Source organism: Onychomys torridus, chromosome 3, assembly GCF_903995425.1.
Source record: "Onychomys torridus chromosome 3, mOncTor1.1, whole genome shotgun sequence".
Taxonomy (NCBI): Eukaryota; Metazoa; Chordata; class Mammalia; order Rodentia; family Cricetidae; genus Onychomys; species Onychomys torridus.
Genome location: NC_050445.1, coordinates 74,071,661 through 74,087,701, shown reverse-complemented (window position 1 = coordinate 74,087,701; position 16,041 = coordinate 74,071,661). Strand labels below are relative to the sequence as shown.

Sequence of the window (16,041 nt, the reverse complement as noted above, 5' to 3'; positions counted from 1 at the left end):
GGCAAGGTGTGAGCAGCGCATGTTCAAAGAAAGCATCAGCTGATATTCCCAAGACTTTTTGCCCTCACTTCGAAAACTGATCTATAAACTTCCTATGATTAAAAGCACACTTTGTCTTGCCAGTACTCCCAGTATCTAGCATTCCTGCACTGAATCCAAACTTTGATTGGATCTAAAAAGAAATAAAACAAACAAACAAACCAAAACAACAACAAAAAACTCTGGGCTACAAGTTCTGACAGTAGGATTATCTATCCTCTGTTGACTTTCCACGATGGCATTCATCACCCTGCTGCTTCTCAGAGACCCCAATAACAAAACACAGCTTCGTCATCGTCCATTGTGACACAACCCAAAAGGTCATTTTTTCCCCCATTTTTTTGACTTTTCTGTTTTTGCCTAAATTTAAAGATAGCTAATATCAGTTCTAAAATCATTCTGTTGTAGCAGAAGAGGGGACAGTTTTCGTCTGTTCTAAACCTTAGTAATTGAGATGATATATTAAATCATACATAATAAAAATAAATTTGAGCTGGCAGTGGTGGCACATGCCTTTAATCCCAGCACTCTGAAGACAGAGTCAGGAGGAACTATGAGTTCAAGACCAGACTGGTCTATAGAGCAGGTTCTAGGAAAGCCAGGGCTATACAGAGAAACCCTGTCTCAAAGCACACAGAAACACACACACACACACACACACACACACAAAGCAAACAAACAAACAAAAGGGGAAAAATAAATTTGAGATAAAGAGTTACGTCCTGGAAGTCACTGCCACCAACTACTGGTGGTCTTAACGTTTCTTAGCCTTTGTTGTATAATACTTTTTTAAGGTGTGCTGGGGATGTCTTTCTGTATGCTGTGAATGTGTTGGTCTGATTGATTGATATATAAAATGCTGATTGGCCAGTAGCCAGTCAGGAAGTATAGTATAGGAGGGATAAGCAGAGAAGAGGATTCTGGGAAGTGGAAGGCTGAGTCAGGAGATGCTGCCAGCTGCTGCCGCCATGAGAAGCAAGATGTAAAGCACCGGTAAGCCACAAACAATGTGGCAACTTATAGATTAATAGAAATGGGTTAATTTAAGATATAAGAACTAGATATCAAGAAGCCTGCCATGGTCATACAGTTTATAGGCAATATAAGTCTCTGTGTGTTTACTTGGGCCTGAGCAAGACTGGAGAAAACTCCAGCTACAAAGGTATGTTACTTTTATGTTGCTTTTGTCTAACTCTGTGAAGCTGTGTTACTGAGCCTGTCTAAAACATCTCATTGTCTAATAAAGAACTGAATGGTCAATAGTAAGGCAGGAGAAAGTATAGGCAGGACTGGCAGGGAGAAAGACTATATAAAAGTAGACAGAGAAAGAGGAGGACTCCAGGGGCCAACCACCCAACTACACAGCAAGCCACAGAATAAGAGTAAGAGTTACAGAAGTAAGAAAAACCCCAAAAGCAAAAGGTAGATGGGATAATGTAAAGTTAAGGAAAGCTGGCATGAAACAAGCCAAGCTAAGGTCAAGCACTCATAAGTAAGAATAAGACTTCATGTGTGGTTTATTTGGGAGCTGTGTGGTAGGCCCCCTCAAAGAGAAATGACAAAGAACAATAAGCCTTGATGGCTAACATCAGATTATGTTAGTGATGCTATCTGAAACCAGCTTTGCTAGTCTTGTCATTTACCATACATCTCATTTTAAACATATGGGAGAAAAACAAATACATCCAGGACAATGTTCCAGGAAGATGACACATTTAAAGAAATGTGCAGTCCATCTTCAGCATGCATTGGGAAAATCATAACAATCAATTTTTCTAAGGATTACCAACAAACTGTTGTCCAAAGCACTGCTGGGCAGCATTACCATGCCGGACATCCTGCCTGCGGAACCGCCTATAAGAAAAAAAATATTAGGAGATTATGAGATTTCAATTTCCTAGATTTTAAAATACAGCCAACCACACTAAAGATTCCAGCAAAATTCTGTTGTTGGAAAAAATCATCTGTTATATAAAAGTAGCACAAAATGCAAGCTTTACACTTTTCTTATTTCCAGAGAGTAGTCTCAATGGTTAAAAGATCTATATAAAACTGTTCTTTAAATGTTTATGTAAGTTTAAATTCCAGATCTTCAAATAATAATGTAATAAATTTCTCTTTACAATTTGTTAAACCTTTAGTTCAACAAGAAACTTCTAGTCTGTAAAGGGATGACAAGTGGTGTGCAGTGCATAGTCAAGAACAATAGGAAATATTTATTTGAGTAGAAAATTTAACAAAACCCTTACACATAATGAAGTGCAATGAGGAAAAAGATATGTGAATCCAAATATTTTAACTTACTAGATTCTCAAGTTTTCATTGTTGTTCTTCTTAAGTCTCTTCACTGTCTTTAAAAATGACAGTGGAACGTTAATCAGGGGGTGAGAGTATTTCTCACACAGAACAAGCAAGAGGAAAGGATGCTATCAATCAAATTTCAGGGTTATGTGCTACATACAGAATAGTACTTCCTTTTGCTTTAAATGGATTAGAGAACCTTACCAAAAGATGCAAAATTTTACAAAATTAGGGTTAGAACTTCCCATGAGAATCATTGCTCTGAGCTAGACTGAACAGAAACTTATAGTAAAGGCAAAGGTGGGGGTTACCACGCTCTGTTCTCGTCTAGTGAGGACAGCTAGTTGCTATATAACAGTTGAGGAGTCACCTCAACTGCCAGAGTGGATTCCACCCTAGGTGAAGATTGCTTTATTCTCAAGCTCCACATATGCTGGACAAGGGAGCAGGGATCAAAAAAAGTAAAGGAAGAAATAGTTTTCATGTTGCAGAGATGATGTTTTATTGGAATTGTTATACTAGCCATATGAAGATAATAGAAACAGCATTCTAGATCATTCTAGATAAGCAACTTGAAAGGCACATAAACAGTTCAAAACTTTATTCATAATAATTAGAAACATGCATTTATAAAAAGGTTACATCTTCCAGCAAGCTTTCAGTTCCTCTTATAGTACACCAATGTTGTTGTCCTTTATTTCAGCAGTAAGTAAAACATGTGTTATGATCAGGACAAGAACACTGGATCAAAGAAGCTTGCCCTCGTGAAGGCCGAATATTTTTCTTATATTCCTTACTTCTTAGAAATGTGTAAAGAGGACATTGGAAATAGACAAAAGGAGAGCCAGGAGGAGAGGAGAGCCAGCTGTGTGGGTTATGGTGTATTTTGGAAGGTCATTTTGAAGAAGTGGCCAGACTGAATTACAGTCTTTCCCCCACTGACTCATTTTCACTCTGTGAGAGGAAAAAAAATGTTTATGTAAATGACCAGTTTTTTTTTTTTTTTTTTTTATTCCGGCTTCTCTTCAGGTCTGAGGCAGAAATGATCCCTATAAAAGCAAACTATTTCCTCTCCATGTGCTGGAACTTACCCCAGAGCTTTTCCTCCAGGAGTGATAATGGCTGAAAAAATTTGACATGGTGAAAGATCTCTAGTACCCTGAACTGAGTTAATTCATTTGTAAGCATGGCTTCAAGCCATTATTACGTTATTTTGTACATTTTCCTAATTTTTCTAAATTACTATTTTAACCTCTTTTGAAAAATCATCAAGTTTGTGCTGTGGAACTATCTTTGTACACTGTAAACATGTATTATTCTCCTTGGTCAATAAAAGAGCTGACTGTCTGATATTTGAATAGGTATCGTTTAGGCAGGACTTGCAGATAGAGAGAATACTGGGAAGAAGAAGGATGGAGTGAAGTAGTCCTGAGGAGATGCAGAGAAGGAGAAGATGAAATTGCTGTAATGAGATAAGGTACTCGGCCACGTGGTAGAAAATAGATAGAAATATGGGTTAATTAACATTGTAAGAGCTAGTAAATAACAAGCCTAAGCTATCAGCTGAGCATTTATAATTAATAATACATTTCAGTGTGGTTTTGGGGAGCTGACTTCCAGGACACAGAAACACCCCACCTTCAACTTTGTGGATGTATACTTTTAAAAGATGCACAACATACTCAGCAGAGAAAAACAATGACATCATGAGGTTTGCAGGCAAATGGATGGATCTAGAAAAAATCATCCTGAGTGAGGTAACCCAGACTCAGAAGGACAAACATGGTATGTACTCACTCATAGGAGGATACTAGATATAAAACAAAGATGACTAGACTGCTACACAACTCCAGGGAGGCTACCTGGAAAACAGAATCCTGGGAGTGATATGGGGATTGCCCAGTGATGGAGAGGTGGATGGGATCTACATGAGCAGCCTGGATGACAGTGGGAGTGGTGAGGGGCAAGGTTTGAGGAAGGGAGAACTTGGGGGAGCGGGGGAACCCAGCTGGATCAAGAACAGAAAAGGAGAACAAGGAATAACAGACCATGATAAGTGAAGGCCACATGAGAACAGGAATCGGCAGAGTGCTGGAGAGGTCCCATGAAATGCACAATGATATATCCTCTGTAGACTGCTGGCAATGGTCGAGAGAAAGCCTGATCTGACCTGGTTTGGTGATCAGATGGCCAAACACCCTAACAGTCATCTTGGAACTCTCATCCAATAACTGATGGAAGTGGATGCAGAGATCCTCGGCCAGGCCCCAGGTGGAGCTCCAGGAGTCCAATTGTCAGGAAAGAGGAAGGACTGTGGGAGTGTGAATTGTTGACACCAAGATTGGAGAAGTGCAGGGACAAATAGCCAAACAAATGGAAGCACATGAATTATGAGCCAGAGGCTGTGGAGCCCCCAGGTGGATCAGGCCCTCTGGATAAGTGAGACAATTCAATAGCTTGATCTGCTTGGGAGGCACCCAGGCAATGGAACATGGACCTGTCCTCAGTGCATGAGCTGGCTGTTTGGAACCTGGGGCTTACACAGGGACACTTTGCTCAGCCTGGAAGGAGGGGACTGGACCTGCCTGTGCTGAATCCACCAGGTTTAAATGAGTCCCCAGGGGAGTCTTGTTCCTGGAAGAGATGGGAATGCAGGGAACGGGCTGGGGAGAGGGCAGGGGTGGGGCAGGAAGGTGGAGGACAGGGGAACCCATGGCTGATGTGTAAAATTAAAACACAAATATAATAAATAAAAAAAGGAGAAAAAATCAAATTCACAAAAAAGATACACAACAAATGAAGAAATACTAGCTCTGGAAATTGCTTAGTTAAATCAGCATTGTTGTTGTGTGCCTGATAAAAAGCCTGCTAGTCAAGTATAATATCACGCAACTCATAAGTGTTTCGTGCAAAATTTGAAAACATTTTTGTAATGGCTAATGACAATACATCAGTAAGCCTTATATCTATAAAATGTCCTTTTGTGACATGACTAGAAATGATGATAAAGGAGTGTGGAGAAACATTTGATGGTCTTTGTCTATTGGTACACATCTTGATTTCAAAAGTTTAAAGAAAGGATAAATCTTTGATGAGATAAGTGTATTTACCTTGATTTATTTGCTACACAGTATATACATATGTGGCAGGATCCTGGTATAGCTCATAAGTCTCTACATGTGAGTTAAAATTAAATTTCAGCAAAAATTTAAAGCCCACTATATTACATCTTTAAAAAATCCCTTCCGATGAGCTCCCATTCTTGCATTCACTCCTGAGCCAGGAAGTGGCATGGCCCCTCCTGGTCCCTGTATGCCTTTGCACCATTAATCACCTTCACCAACTGGAGCCTCCCTCAACTGCTGTCACAGTGATGCTCAGCTGCAGAACGCAATAGGGCATTATGCACACTGCGCTTGCTCAAGTACCTAAAGTGCTCAGAAATGAGCTGCCGCCAGCACTGTTTCCTGTTCTACTCTCCACCCGAGGCCTTAGTTTCCTGTAGACAAAGGTCTTCACACCCCAAGCTTTTAGTACAGTATGCATGTAGGTGAAAACACCTTCCTCAGCATTAAAATAACTACAGCTATATTCTTCAAGAATGGGTTTGAATACCAATAAACATTTGTAGAAAAATGAAATGATTTGCTCACTTGTTCCATGTAGTTGGTATGGAACTCTGAAAGACTCACTCCATCTTTGGCTTATTATATCCCGTCTTTAATCCCTTTTTAGAATGTTAATTTGCTAGAGTGAAATTAATGAAAGTTTTGAATTAATGAAGGCTTTTGTGTTTGCATGTGAGAGAGAGAAAGTGGGAGGGGGAGGGAGATTTTGTGTGATCCTAACTGATTTAGATTCAATTTGATTCAAAAATATATTTGGGAAAAATAACCCAAAATTAAATTGGAATAATTGGAATTCATACAAACATCTTTTCTGAGGGAATTTTAGATAGTTCTGTGCATTGCTTTATGTATTCCTTGTGAGAAAAAAAAAACAACACCCTGCTTATTATATAAGATTCTTTTCCTATTTATTGCCCTAAAATGTATACAATCTCACATAGCTTGAGTGGAAAAATATCCTTCAAAGTGTTTTGTGAGCCTAATCCTCTGTTTAAAGACAGCTTGGGTTTACTTTCCCTTGCAAATGGCAATGATTTCATAGAGCTATAGACATAAGAGTTCAGAGGTCTCTTGGTACCTTTCATTTGTGCTGAATTAAATCACACATTTCATTAATTACACAGGCCATGCATTTGCCTAGGAGTTAAAATATTCACTTTAAAAATGACACAAATGAAGACCATCTGCTGGCAAGGACATGGGAAACTACAGGATGTGTTCTAGGATTTATTTATTTATTTTCTTTTTGAGTCTGAATCCTTCAAGTGTGGTGACTTGCCATTTCCACATTTTAAGTTTATCTGAACTTCATTATGTCTTGCAGGGAAAAAAATTAAAGGAGGGGGAGATTTAATGCAAAGTGCAATAAAAACCAAAAGTCCAAAAAAAGTACACCAACCAGTTCAGCTCTGGTCAGTGTACATGATAATGCATCACAGGGATTTGCAGAAAAATTTCAAGTTGTGAATGCTTATATTTATGATCAGAAGATAACTAGGGAAATTTGTTGATAACACCTTATTTTCATTGAATGGGCACAAAAAGGAAAAAAATAAAAGACCCCCCCAAATGATAGCTTTTCTGAACAATGGAAAATTTCCCACCACGATGACATACCTTTTTGCATGTGCACCTGTTGGGTAGTACCTGGAGCAGGATATGCCATCCCAGGCACAGTAAGGGTCTCGAGCCAGGCAGCAGTCGGCACAGGCACTGCCATACATGTCGCAGTGATGGAATCTGACCTGAGCCACAGCTGAGGGTGATCCGATGTAGAGCTGTTGCTGCAGGGAGCAAGAGGCTGTTAGCAGAGGTGAATTTGCAGAATTCACTAACATAGTGCCCATGATAATATAAAATTAAAAAAAATATATAGTGATAATATAAAATAATGAACAATGGGCTTTCCATCTATAAATCCTGTGCTAACATCCTTGAATGCTTTGGTTTCAACCAACAAACAGAAAAGATCCAGGCATGCAAGCAACTTACTCTCTTTGAAGAGATTTCCATGGAAATGATAGGAACTGGATCCTGAAATGAATCAAAATGTTTTCTTTTTAGTAAATATCAGAACAGCTGCTTAACAAGAAGTCAAGTAGTTATGAGTGGTTCTATGCTTGCAGCCTACATCTTTTGGTCTAGTAAGTCAACATGTAAATCCAATTCAATTAAAACACACTTCTTAATTATTTTCTAATGAAGAGGGAAAATTGCACATACAGGGGACAATGGGTAACCCAATTGACCTAGTCTTTGTCTCTGGAATAAGTAGTATTGTTTTGAATAATACTTGTAATTCATAAACCTTTATATCTTTAAAATAATAAAGCAGATTTTTTACTAAAGTATTTAAACCACTAGAAGGAAATTAACTACATTTTAGAATATTTGTTACTCCTAGTAAACTATGTTTTTTAATTATTTGAACTCAAGCCTGTATTGTCTCCAATAGGAATGACCATAGTGAGTCACTGTACAATGCTTGACCACGATGAAAAACCCAATTTTCTTAGAATTATGGTAGAGGAAGGACAAAGCATGGTACAGTACCAGGAGCCTTTGGGTTAGGTTAGCAGTTTTGCTTGATAGTTGACCCTCTTTAATGAGCACACAAAACACTCTAAATTAATCCTATAAGCAGAGAAACATCAGGCAGATAGAACTCACTCAGGGAATAGCTACCCGTTGAGGAATTATTTTTTAAAGTATTGATTATTATGATAGTTTTTAAGTTACTTTTCAGATTATTTATTGAATGTGTGTCCTTGTGGCATAGTGCATGTGTGGAGGTGGAGGACTGTGTGAAGACCCACAGAGGTTTCCTAGTGAGAACTTATTCAGGGTCTGAGAATCTGATCTTGCTTTATCCAGCAGGGCTGCATAAAGGGGTGATTTGACTATGGGCATGGTTATCATGTGTTTGGAAGGGTCTACACTTGGCTGTGTGGTATGCTTTGATTTTGCAAGGGGGAGGTCTTTTGCCCCACGCCTTGGTGTTGTTATAAAAAAATCCTTTTGAATAAATGGAAAAGGCTGTTGGGTATTGATCCAGGCCCTCCTGAAGCTATTCTGTGTTTCTGTCTTCCTTCTTGTCAACTAGGTCTCTCTTTCTATCTAGTATTTTCTTATCCTTCTCTCATAAGAATCCCTCAAAAGGTAGGAGCTGGCCTCCCACAGATGGTGCCAGAATGTGGGAATTAAGTACAAAAGATAAGAGAGAAAGGGGGCATCATGAAGCAGGGGAACATGTCTGGTTATGAATTAATGAATTAAGCTGAGGCAGTGGTATCCTATTCTTTAGGAGTAACATTTTAAATATAAAGCAGAGTAGTTAAAGTTAGGCTGCAGAAAGTATCTGTCTCTGTCTCTGTCTATGTTTCTTTGTTTTTCTCTAAAGTTGTAAAAAAAAAAATTTGGTGAAGTTTAGAGAATCTAAGCTTTAGCTCTAGGGATATGGTGAAGGTTTAATAAGAAAGTCACTTAGGGTAAGAGTAGTTTTTTCCCAAGCACAGATGGGACCTGGGATGTAGAAAGCAGCAGCAGGAGTGGGGGCTGTCCCAGCCAGGCCTCAGCAGCTGAGGCTTGTGGGGTATCATAGAGTAACAGGTGCTGAGTGAGCCAGCACAAGCAGCAGGATTCTGCAAACTTTCTGCTGAGAAGAAACCATTGTGAGGAGCAGAGCAGAGATGCTGTGGGAGTATTGAATGGCTTCTGGCAAACAGCTTAGAGAGTGCAGCAGAGATTTTGGACCCAAGCCAGAGTCCCCTGCAGCCAGAACTTAGCAAGAGAAGCCCAATAGGGTGCAGATGGAGAGCCGAGCAGGGCAGCATCCCCCTAGGGTGGAACAGCGGCAGAGGTAGTGCTGTGGACCCAGGGGAAACTGATGGCTGACACAACACCCAAGTGAGACATGCTGGAGCTCAGGCTGAGCTCCCAGTGGCAGAGTGAAGTGGAACTGTGCAGTTGGCAGCATTTGGCCATGGCTTGTAGCAGTGGGAGGAACCTAAAGCCCGTGTGGCATGAGGCAGTTGAAAGCCCTTTAGCTTCAGGATGCAGGAGTCCTTGGCAGATGTGCTGGTTATGGGAGGCACAGATAGACCAGAACTGTGAATGCCAGGAGCCCAAAGCCTTGTAGTTTCTATTTGCTGGCTATAAGAAGCTCGCTTTTGAGAGGACTCTGTACTAGCCAGCTATTGTGGAGCTAGCAGCTTTTGTCCTGGAACAATTTTTGCCTAGGGGAAAGCTAACTGAAAGTGCCTCTGTGGCTGAGAGTGAGGCTACACAGATGCTATTTTGAACAGAGTTGAGTTGCCAAATTCAGGAGAGCTGCAACATATTTGGATATGGGGCTCCTCATATTTGGAACTGTTTGCCTAAGAGTCATTATGACTCTGACAGTTATACAAAGACTTCAGGGCAGCTGATGAGTCAGGCTCTGATCTTGGGCTGTCAGTTGAACTTTAAAACTGGTGTCAAAACTGACTTTGAACTTTAAGCTTCAGAAGTGGAACAGTTTTGATTTCACCTACAATTTTAACTGTGGTGACTCATGATTCATGTACCGTCTGTCTTGTTAGAGGAAAATTTAAATAGTTCTGTTAAGAAATTGCTTTTGAATGTTTGCTAAAGTTTGTAAAGTGTAAATAGTTCTATTGAGAGTTTGCTTTTGGATGTAAATTTGTAAGAGTTGTAATTGTGCATTGTAATAGTCATGCTAGAATTATGTTTACCTGTTGATATTGATGAACCATGGTTTGGTGATGCTAAGGGAGTCTTTAGGTTTGATGTAGTTGCATCAGGAGTTTACTGGTTTATTTGATGTGGCTGCATCAAGAGTTTATTGATTTAAAGAAGGGCTTGGTGCAGCTGAGGCTGCTATAGACATCTTAGACCCGTTCAAAAAGGACATTCCATCTTGGTCATCTTCTACTCCTTTACTGGGAGGTGTGGTAGCCCTAGAGACCAGGAGTATTGCTGTGGTTGTTCCAGCTACTTGGAAGCTCTTAGTGGGGACATGATTTAGAGCTGTATAGAGTTAAACTCTGTACCTTCCCCTGCCAGAGACAGGTAGTCAGATGGGTACGTCCTTCTTGCTAGCTGTCAACCTAACACAGACTACACTTGATGGAAAGTGTATCTCAATGACAGGTAAGGCTGAGTAGTGAAAAAGAAGATGACCTAAGACAGACACAGTATATCTGAGGGGTCTGAGAGGTCCTTTAAAATATTAAAAAGGGGGAGCTGTGGAGACTCAGAGTGGTTTCCTAGTGAGAACTTACTCAGGGTCCAAGAATCTGAACTTGCTTTACCCAGAAGGACTGCATAAGGAGATGATTTGACCATAGGTATGGTTACCAGGTGTTTGGAAGGGTCTAAACTTGGGTGTACAGTATGCTTTGATCTTGCAAGGGGGAAATCTTTTGCCCTGCCCATTGACATTGTTATAAAAATCCCTTTTGAATAAATGGAAAAGGCTGTTGGGTATTGATCCAGGCCCTCCTGAAGCAATTCCTGTGTTTCTGTCTTTCTTCCTGTCAACTAGGTTTCTCTTTCTATCTAGTATTTTCTTATCCCTCTCTCATAAGAACCCTTCAAAAGTTGGGAGCTGGCCTCCCACAGGACTGTTTCTGGGAATCTGTGTTCTCCTTCTACCACATGGGTTCCTGGGATCAAACCCAGACATTAGTCTTGGTAGCAAACTACTTTCCTGGCTGAGACATCTCTCCCACCTTATTATTTTTTTGTCTTGTTTTGGTTTCCTTCTTTCTTTGTGTTTTTTGTTTGTTTGTTTGTTTTGTATGTATGTGTATATGTAACATTTTAGACAATGAAACACTTTGCACATGAGGGCACTATTCATTTGTTTATCTAGGTAGCAATGCTACTAAAGAGTTAATGTGGAAAGATACACTGGTAGGTACTAATAATTACAGCTATTGTCCCAAATGTTAAATTAAATATTACATAGAGGCCCACAATGCAAAATAAGTGTATCTGCTGTAGTTGAGACAGAAGGGAAGTTTGCCCAGCACTAGGGAAATCCACTCTTAAAGATAGCAAAGACTATCTCACTCTCCATTAATCAGTTCTTTCCACTGACATCCTTTACATTCATATATGGTCAGTCATGATCATTTGTAGATTCTGATTTATAAAATGTCTACCTGTTAAATTAGATTATAATCCTAATATTAATACCTAAAGTATATGTTTTTCTTTTTCACACAAGCACAGAAAGAGAACACAAAGTGAAGTGTGCAATGTACATATCCCTTGCTAGGTCAGCATGATGACTTTCCAAATCTTGTGGTTTAGATAAGTGTCCACTTCATGGACTATTTAGTGCCATTTTGTTTCATTTCATTGGCAAGCTTTTGGATGTTTTGGTGCTTAATGTGTTCAAGCATGGTGCTGATGTGCTATGAACTGTTTCACAAACTCGAAACAGCTGCAAGGCATCTTAACTTCCAGGGTGATATAAGACTTGGGCTCCATTCAGGCATGAGTTACAATGATATGATGGTGAACTCAGTAACGTGTCATCAACAATGTAGACTGAGATGCTTTAAGCAGAAACACACACAAAGCAAGGCTAGAATTGTTCTGGTGAAAATACCATGATCAGAAATTTGCAAGATCCTCTTAGGTAGAAATATGAATCAAGGTTGAAGAATAGGCTTAAATGTGATATCTGTTTCACTAATAAGACTGTATGGTATATATTTACTCATTATATTAGATATCCATATATATAAATACATTTTTCATAAATTTGTTTTATCTTATGTTTTGCATATGATTTTCCATTTTTTCTTTTCCTTGTTAATTTCTTTGTGTAATTAATACGTTGTAGTTAAACATAGTATACACCTCCTGCCATAATGTACACTATTTGGAATGTGTCACTTGGTGTTAGTGTCAGTAATGTTTGTGCAAGACATGAGTCTTCACCAGTGGTTCTGGAAGTCATGTGTGAGATATATGCTACTTCTTTATAACAGATGTTGAATGTTGACATTTTCTTCTATTACAAGCACATTGGCATTTCTGAACATTCTGACTATGAGAGAGAAGCACTAGATTTTAAATTATTCTTCACTTAAATTTTCTCTGAATTCAAAATACTTATTAGAGAAAAAATTCTGAAACTGATATAACATTTTTTTTCTCCTTATTTCTGGCTTGGATTGTCTATGGTGTGCATTAACCTGGGCTGTATCATTCAGCTCTGATTACAAATGTATGTATGTATGTATGTATGTATGTATGTATGTATGTATGTATGAAATTACCTTAAATATCTGAAGTTCCTCTAGAATGACTTCTTCCATCCACTCTGTTTCTTGGTTGTAAATTGTGATCACTTTCAGCACAATTCCTGTATCTGTGAAAAAGAAAAATAGGTAATAATCAAAGTGGAGTGAGGGACTGAAAATATGGTGCACAAAATATGCAGTCACTACCAGCTGAAAATCACATGGCTACTTATACATTAATAGCTTCAATTAGAAAGAGCAATTTTGCATGATGAGCCAAAATTTTAAATGATAAACTGATTTTTTTTCAAGTAGTTTGGTCAATACAAAAACAAAATCATAGATTCAGAAATCAAACTGCAAAATTTTAGAAGTTTATTTTGTGATGCATCAGACAAGAAGATAACTCTGCCAAAGCCTCATGCAGGGTCAGAATTGTGATGTACTTTTAGCCACAAAAGGCACAAATTACTGTTTTGTTTTTCTTTGATGATATTGAACATAGGGCCTACCATATTCTAGGCAAATCCCCTACCAATGGGCTGCATCCCAAGATCTATATATACTAGTTTTTCAAATATCTGGTTTGGGGTCAATATAAAAGTGCAATATATGTTAACTTAGGCCCTAAAAGATATTTTTAGTTCCAAGTTTTCTCTGATATAATTTGTTCTTTTAGATCAGTGGTTTTCAAACTGTGGGTCATGACCCAATTGGGGTCACATATTGGATATCTTGTACATCAGATATTTACATTATGACTGAAAACCATAGCAAAATTACAGTTATGGGGTAGCAACAAAATAATTTTATTGCTGGGGCCTCCCACAACATAAGGAACTGTATTACAGGTCATCAGCATCAGGAAGGTTGAGAACCACTGTTTCAGATTGTTTTCTCTGAATTTTTTATTTAAGGGAAATTGGCTACATCAATAAACCAAAACTAGGTACATCCATATTGAAACTGGGAAGGATGGGCTGGGGAGATTGCTCAGTATGGAAATTGTTTGCCATGTAACCATGGGGATGTGGGTTCAGCCTCAGCACCCTTGTAACAACCCAGACACAGCAGCATACCTGGAGCCCTTGCCCTGGGCATGCAAAGACAGAGTGATACCTGGGGCTTGCTGGCCAACCAAGTCTACCCTTTACGGCAAGACTGATAGTTGGTTTTCAACTACTCAGCTTCCATAACTGCCTGTTGCTTCATAAAGCTATTTCTAGTTTATATTTCCATTTTATGATTTGTTATTCCTGATATCCTGAGTTTGTTCTATCAGCTTATATTTAAGTTAAGAAATTTTTAACTTACACCCACGCACAACTTGATATGGCTATAAATAATAATTCACAAAATATATTAGACTTTTGGAAGTATTAATCCATGAACTGTGAGATTTGAGCAATTTATCAAAAATTATCAAATCCCATATATGAGTTAATAAAACTAGATTATAATTAACCTGAGAGCAACCACCTTCATTTTTATATTAGCTAAAAAGAATAAAAATTGTTCCATTTTAGAAATTAAGCAGTTTACATGATGACATCAGACAAAAGTAAAAATGTAAGTTGATTTATTCATCTAGAGGCAATGATTGTGCAATGACTGTGGTCAGAAGTATTCCGCCTATTCCTGGAGCTGCTTGGACCCAAGTAAACACACAGAGGCTTATATTACTTATAAACTGTATGGTCTAATGGCTCAGGCTTCTTGCTAGCTAGCTCTTTCATCTGAAATTAACCCATTCCTATTAATCTATATGTTGCCACATGGCTGAGGCATTATCAGTCTGCTGGCATCTTGTTGCTCCATTGGTGGCGAGCTCCCAATTCCCCATCTCGCCTGTCTCTTTCCTGTCTCTCTCCTTGGATTTCTCACCTGCCTCTAAGCTGCCTTGTCATAGGCCAAAGCAGCTTACTTACTAATGAGTGGGAACAACATATATTCGCTGTGTACAGAAAGACATCCCCAGCAAATGATAGCCAAATATTGCATTAGAGCCCACGCCTGGCAAATATTGGGGAGTAGGAATTATGATTTATTAGTTTTTAAATATGTTTTTTATACATCTCTAATAGCTTAATTTGTTTTGGAAGACTGCCGCACATTATGACAATATCAATGAGTTAAATATGATATAGATGATATTTCCTGAATATTCTAAAAGAGCTTTGATAAATCAAACAAGAAAACAGTTTTCAGGGGGTTAGATGTCTTATGTTTTCTATGACATTTAACATAAAATACCTTAACCATTTTAATCATACTTCAGTCTTGCTTTTGGAAATTCCTCTTTTTTTAATGGTCAGAAATCACCATGTGTGGACTAGTGATCAGGTAATTTTAGGTTTCTTACAGAGCTCTGAATCTTATATAATATTGAACTCACAGAGCGCATTATTAACCTTATCAACAGTGATAAAATACAGCCTACACTGTGGGTCTATTTAGTTATGTTTAATATTTCTCTGCTTTAAGTTTTCAGAAAGCAAAAAGCAGTAGGCCAGAGAAGCATGAATAGGTCTTAGCAATACATCCTCTTCCTGGTGTACCCAGGCAAGGACCCCTGGAAATGTCCTATTTGAAACTCCATAGGGAAGAATGCTTAAGGATGCTTCTTAAGATCATTGCTGTGGCCAGTACTGTGCTGCACATGCATGGAGAAGAGGATTTTAAGCTAAAGCACCACATAGAATTTGTTCTTCATAACAATGGGTGCTCCACAATTTGCAAGTTTCTTCCCACAAATAAGACTTAATGTGACAGCATTAATTGAATCCATAATCCATTTGGTCATTGTATCTTTAGCAGTGTACAAATAGGCTAGTGGAACAACATGATAATTGCTGGCTGATAAAAGTTATCTGAGGGCAAGCTGAAATGTATCAATGCTTTCTCGTGACTTTACCTGTCCCAATAAATAAAACATCATACTGGCCATCCTCAGCTTCCACTCGGTCCACCGCTAGTTGCTTCAGGTTGTATTTTCCATCAGTTTTTACTAGTATTGGTTTTTTGTGAGCAGGTTTTATGGGCTGGTACATTAGTGGATGAGTTCTTGCGAATCGAATGGCATCATCAGGGTAGTCTTTGGTGGTTGCATACTTGCCTCCATTCACTTTGCTGGCACACTAAAATGCAAGTGGATTAGTTCACTCTTTCTCTCTTAAACCTGAAGAGCAAATGCATCACCACTAACAAGAAGAATTAGAAAAGTCAAATAAGCTCAAGCCATCAACTATGCATTCAGTAGTATATAGGAGCTCCACATCTACTGTTGCTGAAATGGATTCAGTGCTAAACTTTCA

At 38.7% G+C, this 16,041-nt stretch overlaps 1 protein-coding gene across 1 annotated transcript in view; it reads right to left on the bottom strand.

Moving 5' to 3' along the window:
* The window catches only part of Sema3e (semaphorin 3E), a 118,485-nt gene that overhangs the window by 19,051 nt on the left and 83,393 nt on the right, over positions 1–16,041 (bottom strand). The window contains exons 11-15 of the mRNA XM_036181873.1: positions 15,642–15,864; positions 12,764–12,855; positions 7,461–7,502; positions 7,086–7,252; positions 1,826–1,893 (exon numbers count right to left, since the gene is read on the bottom strand). Of these exons, the coding sequence (XP_036037766.1) occupies positions 1,826–1,893; positions 7,086–7,252; positions 7,461–7,502; positions 12,764–12,855; positions 15,642–15,864 (592 nt within the window). The remainder of the gene's footprint in view (positions 1–1,825; positions 1,894–7,085; positions 7,253–7,460; positions 7,503–12,763; positions 12,856–15,641; positions 15,865–16,041) is intronic.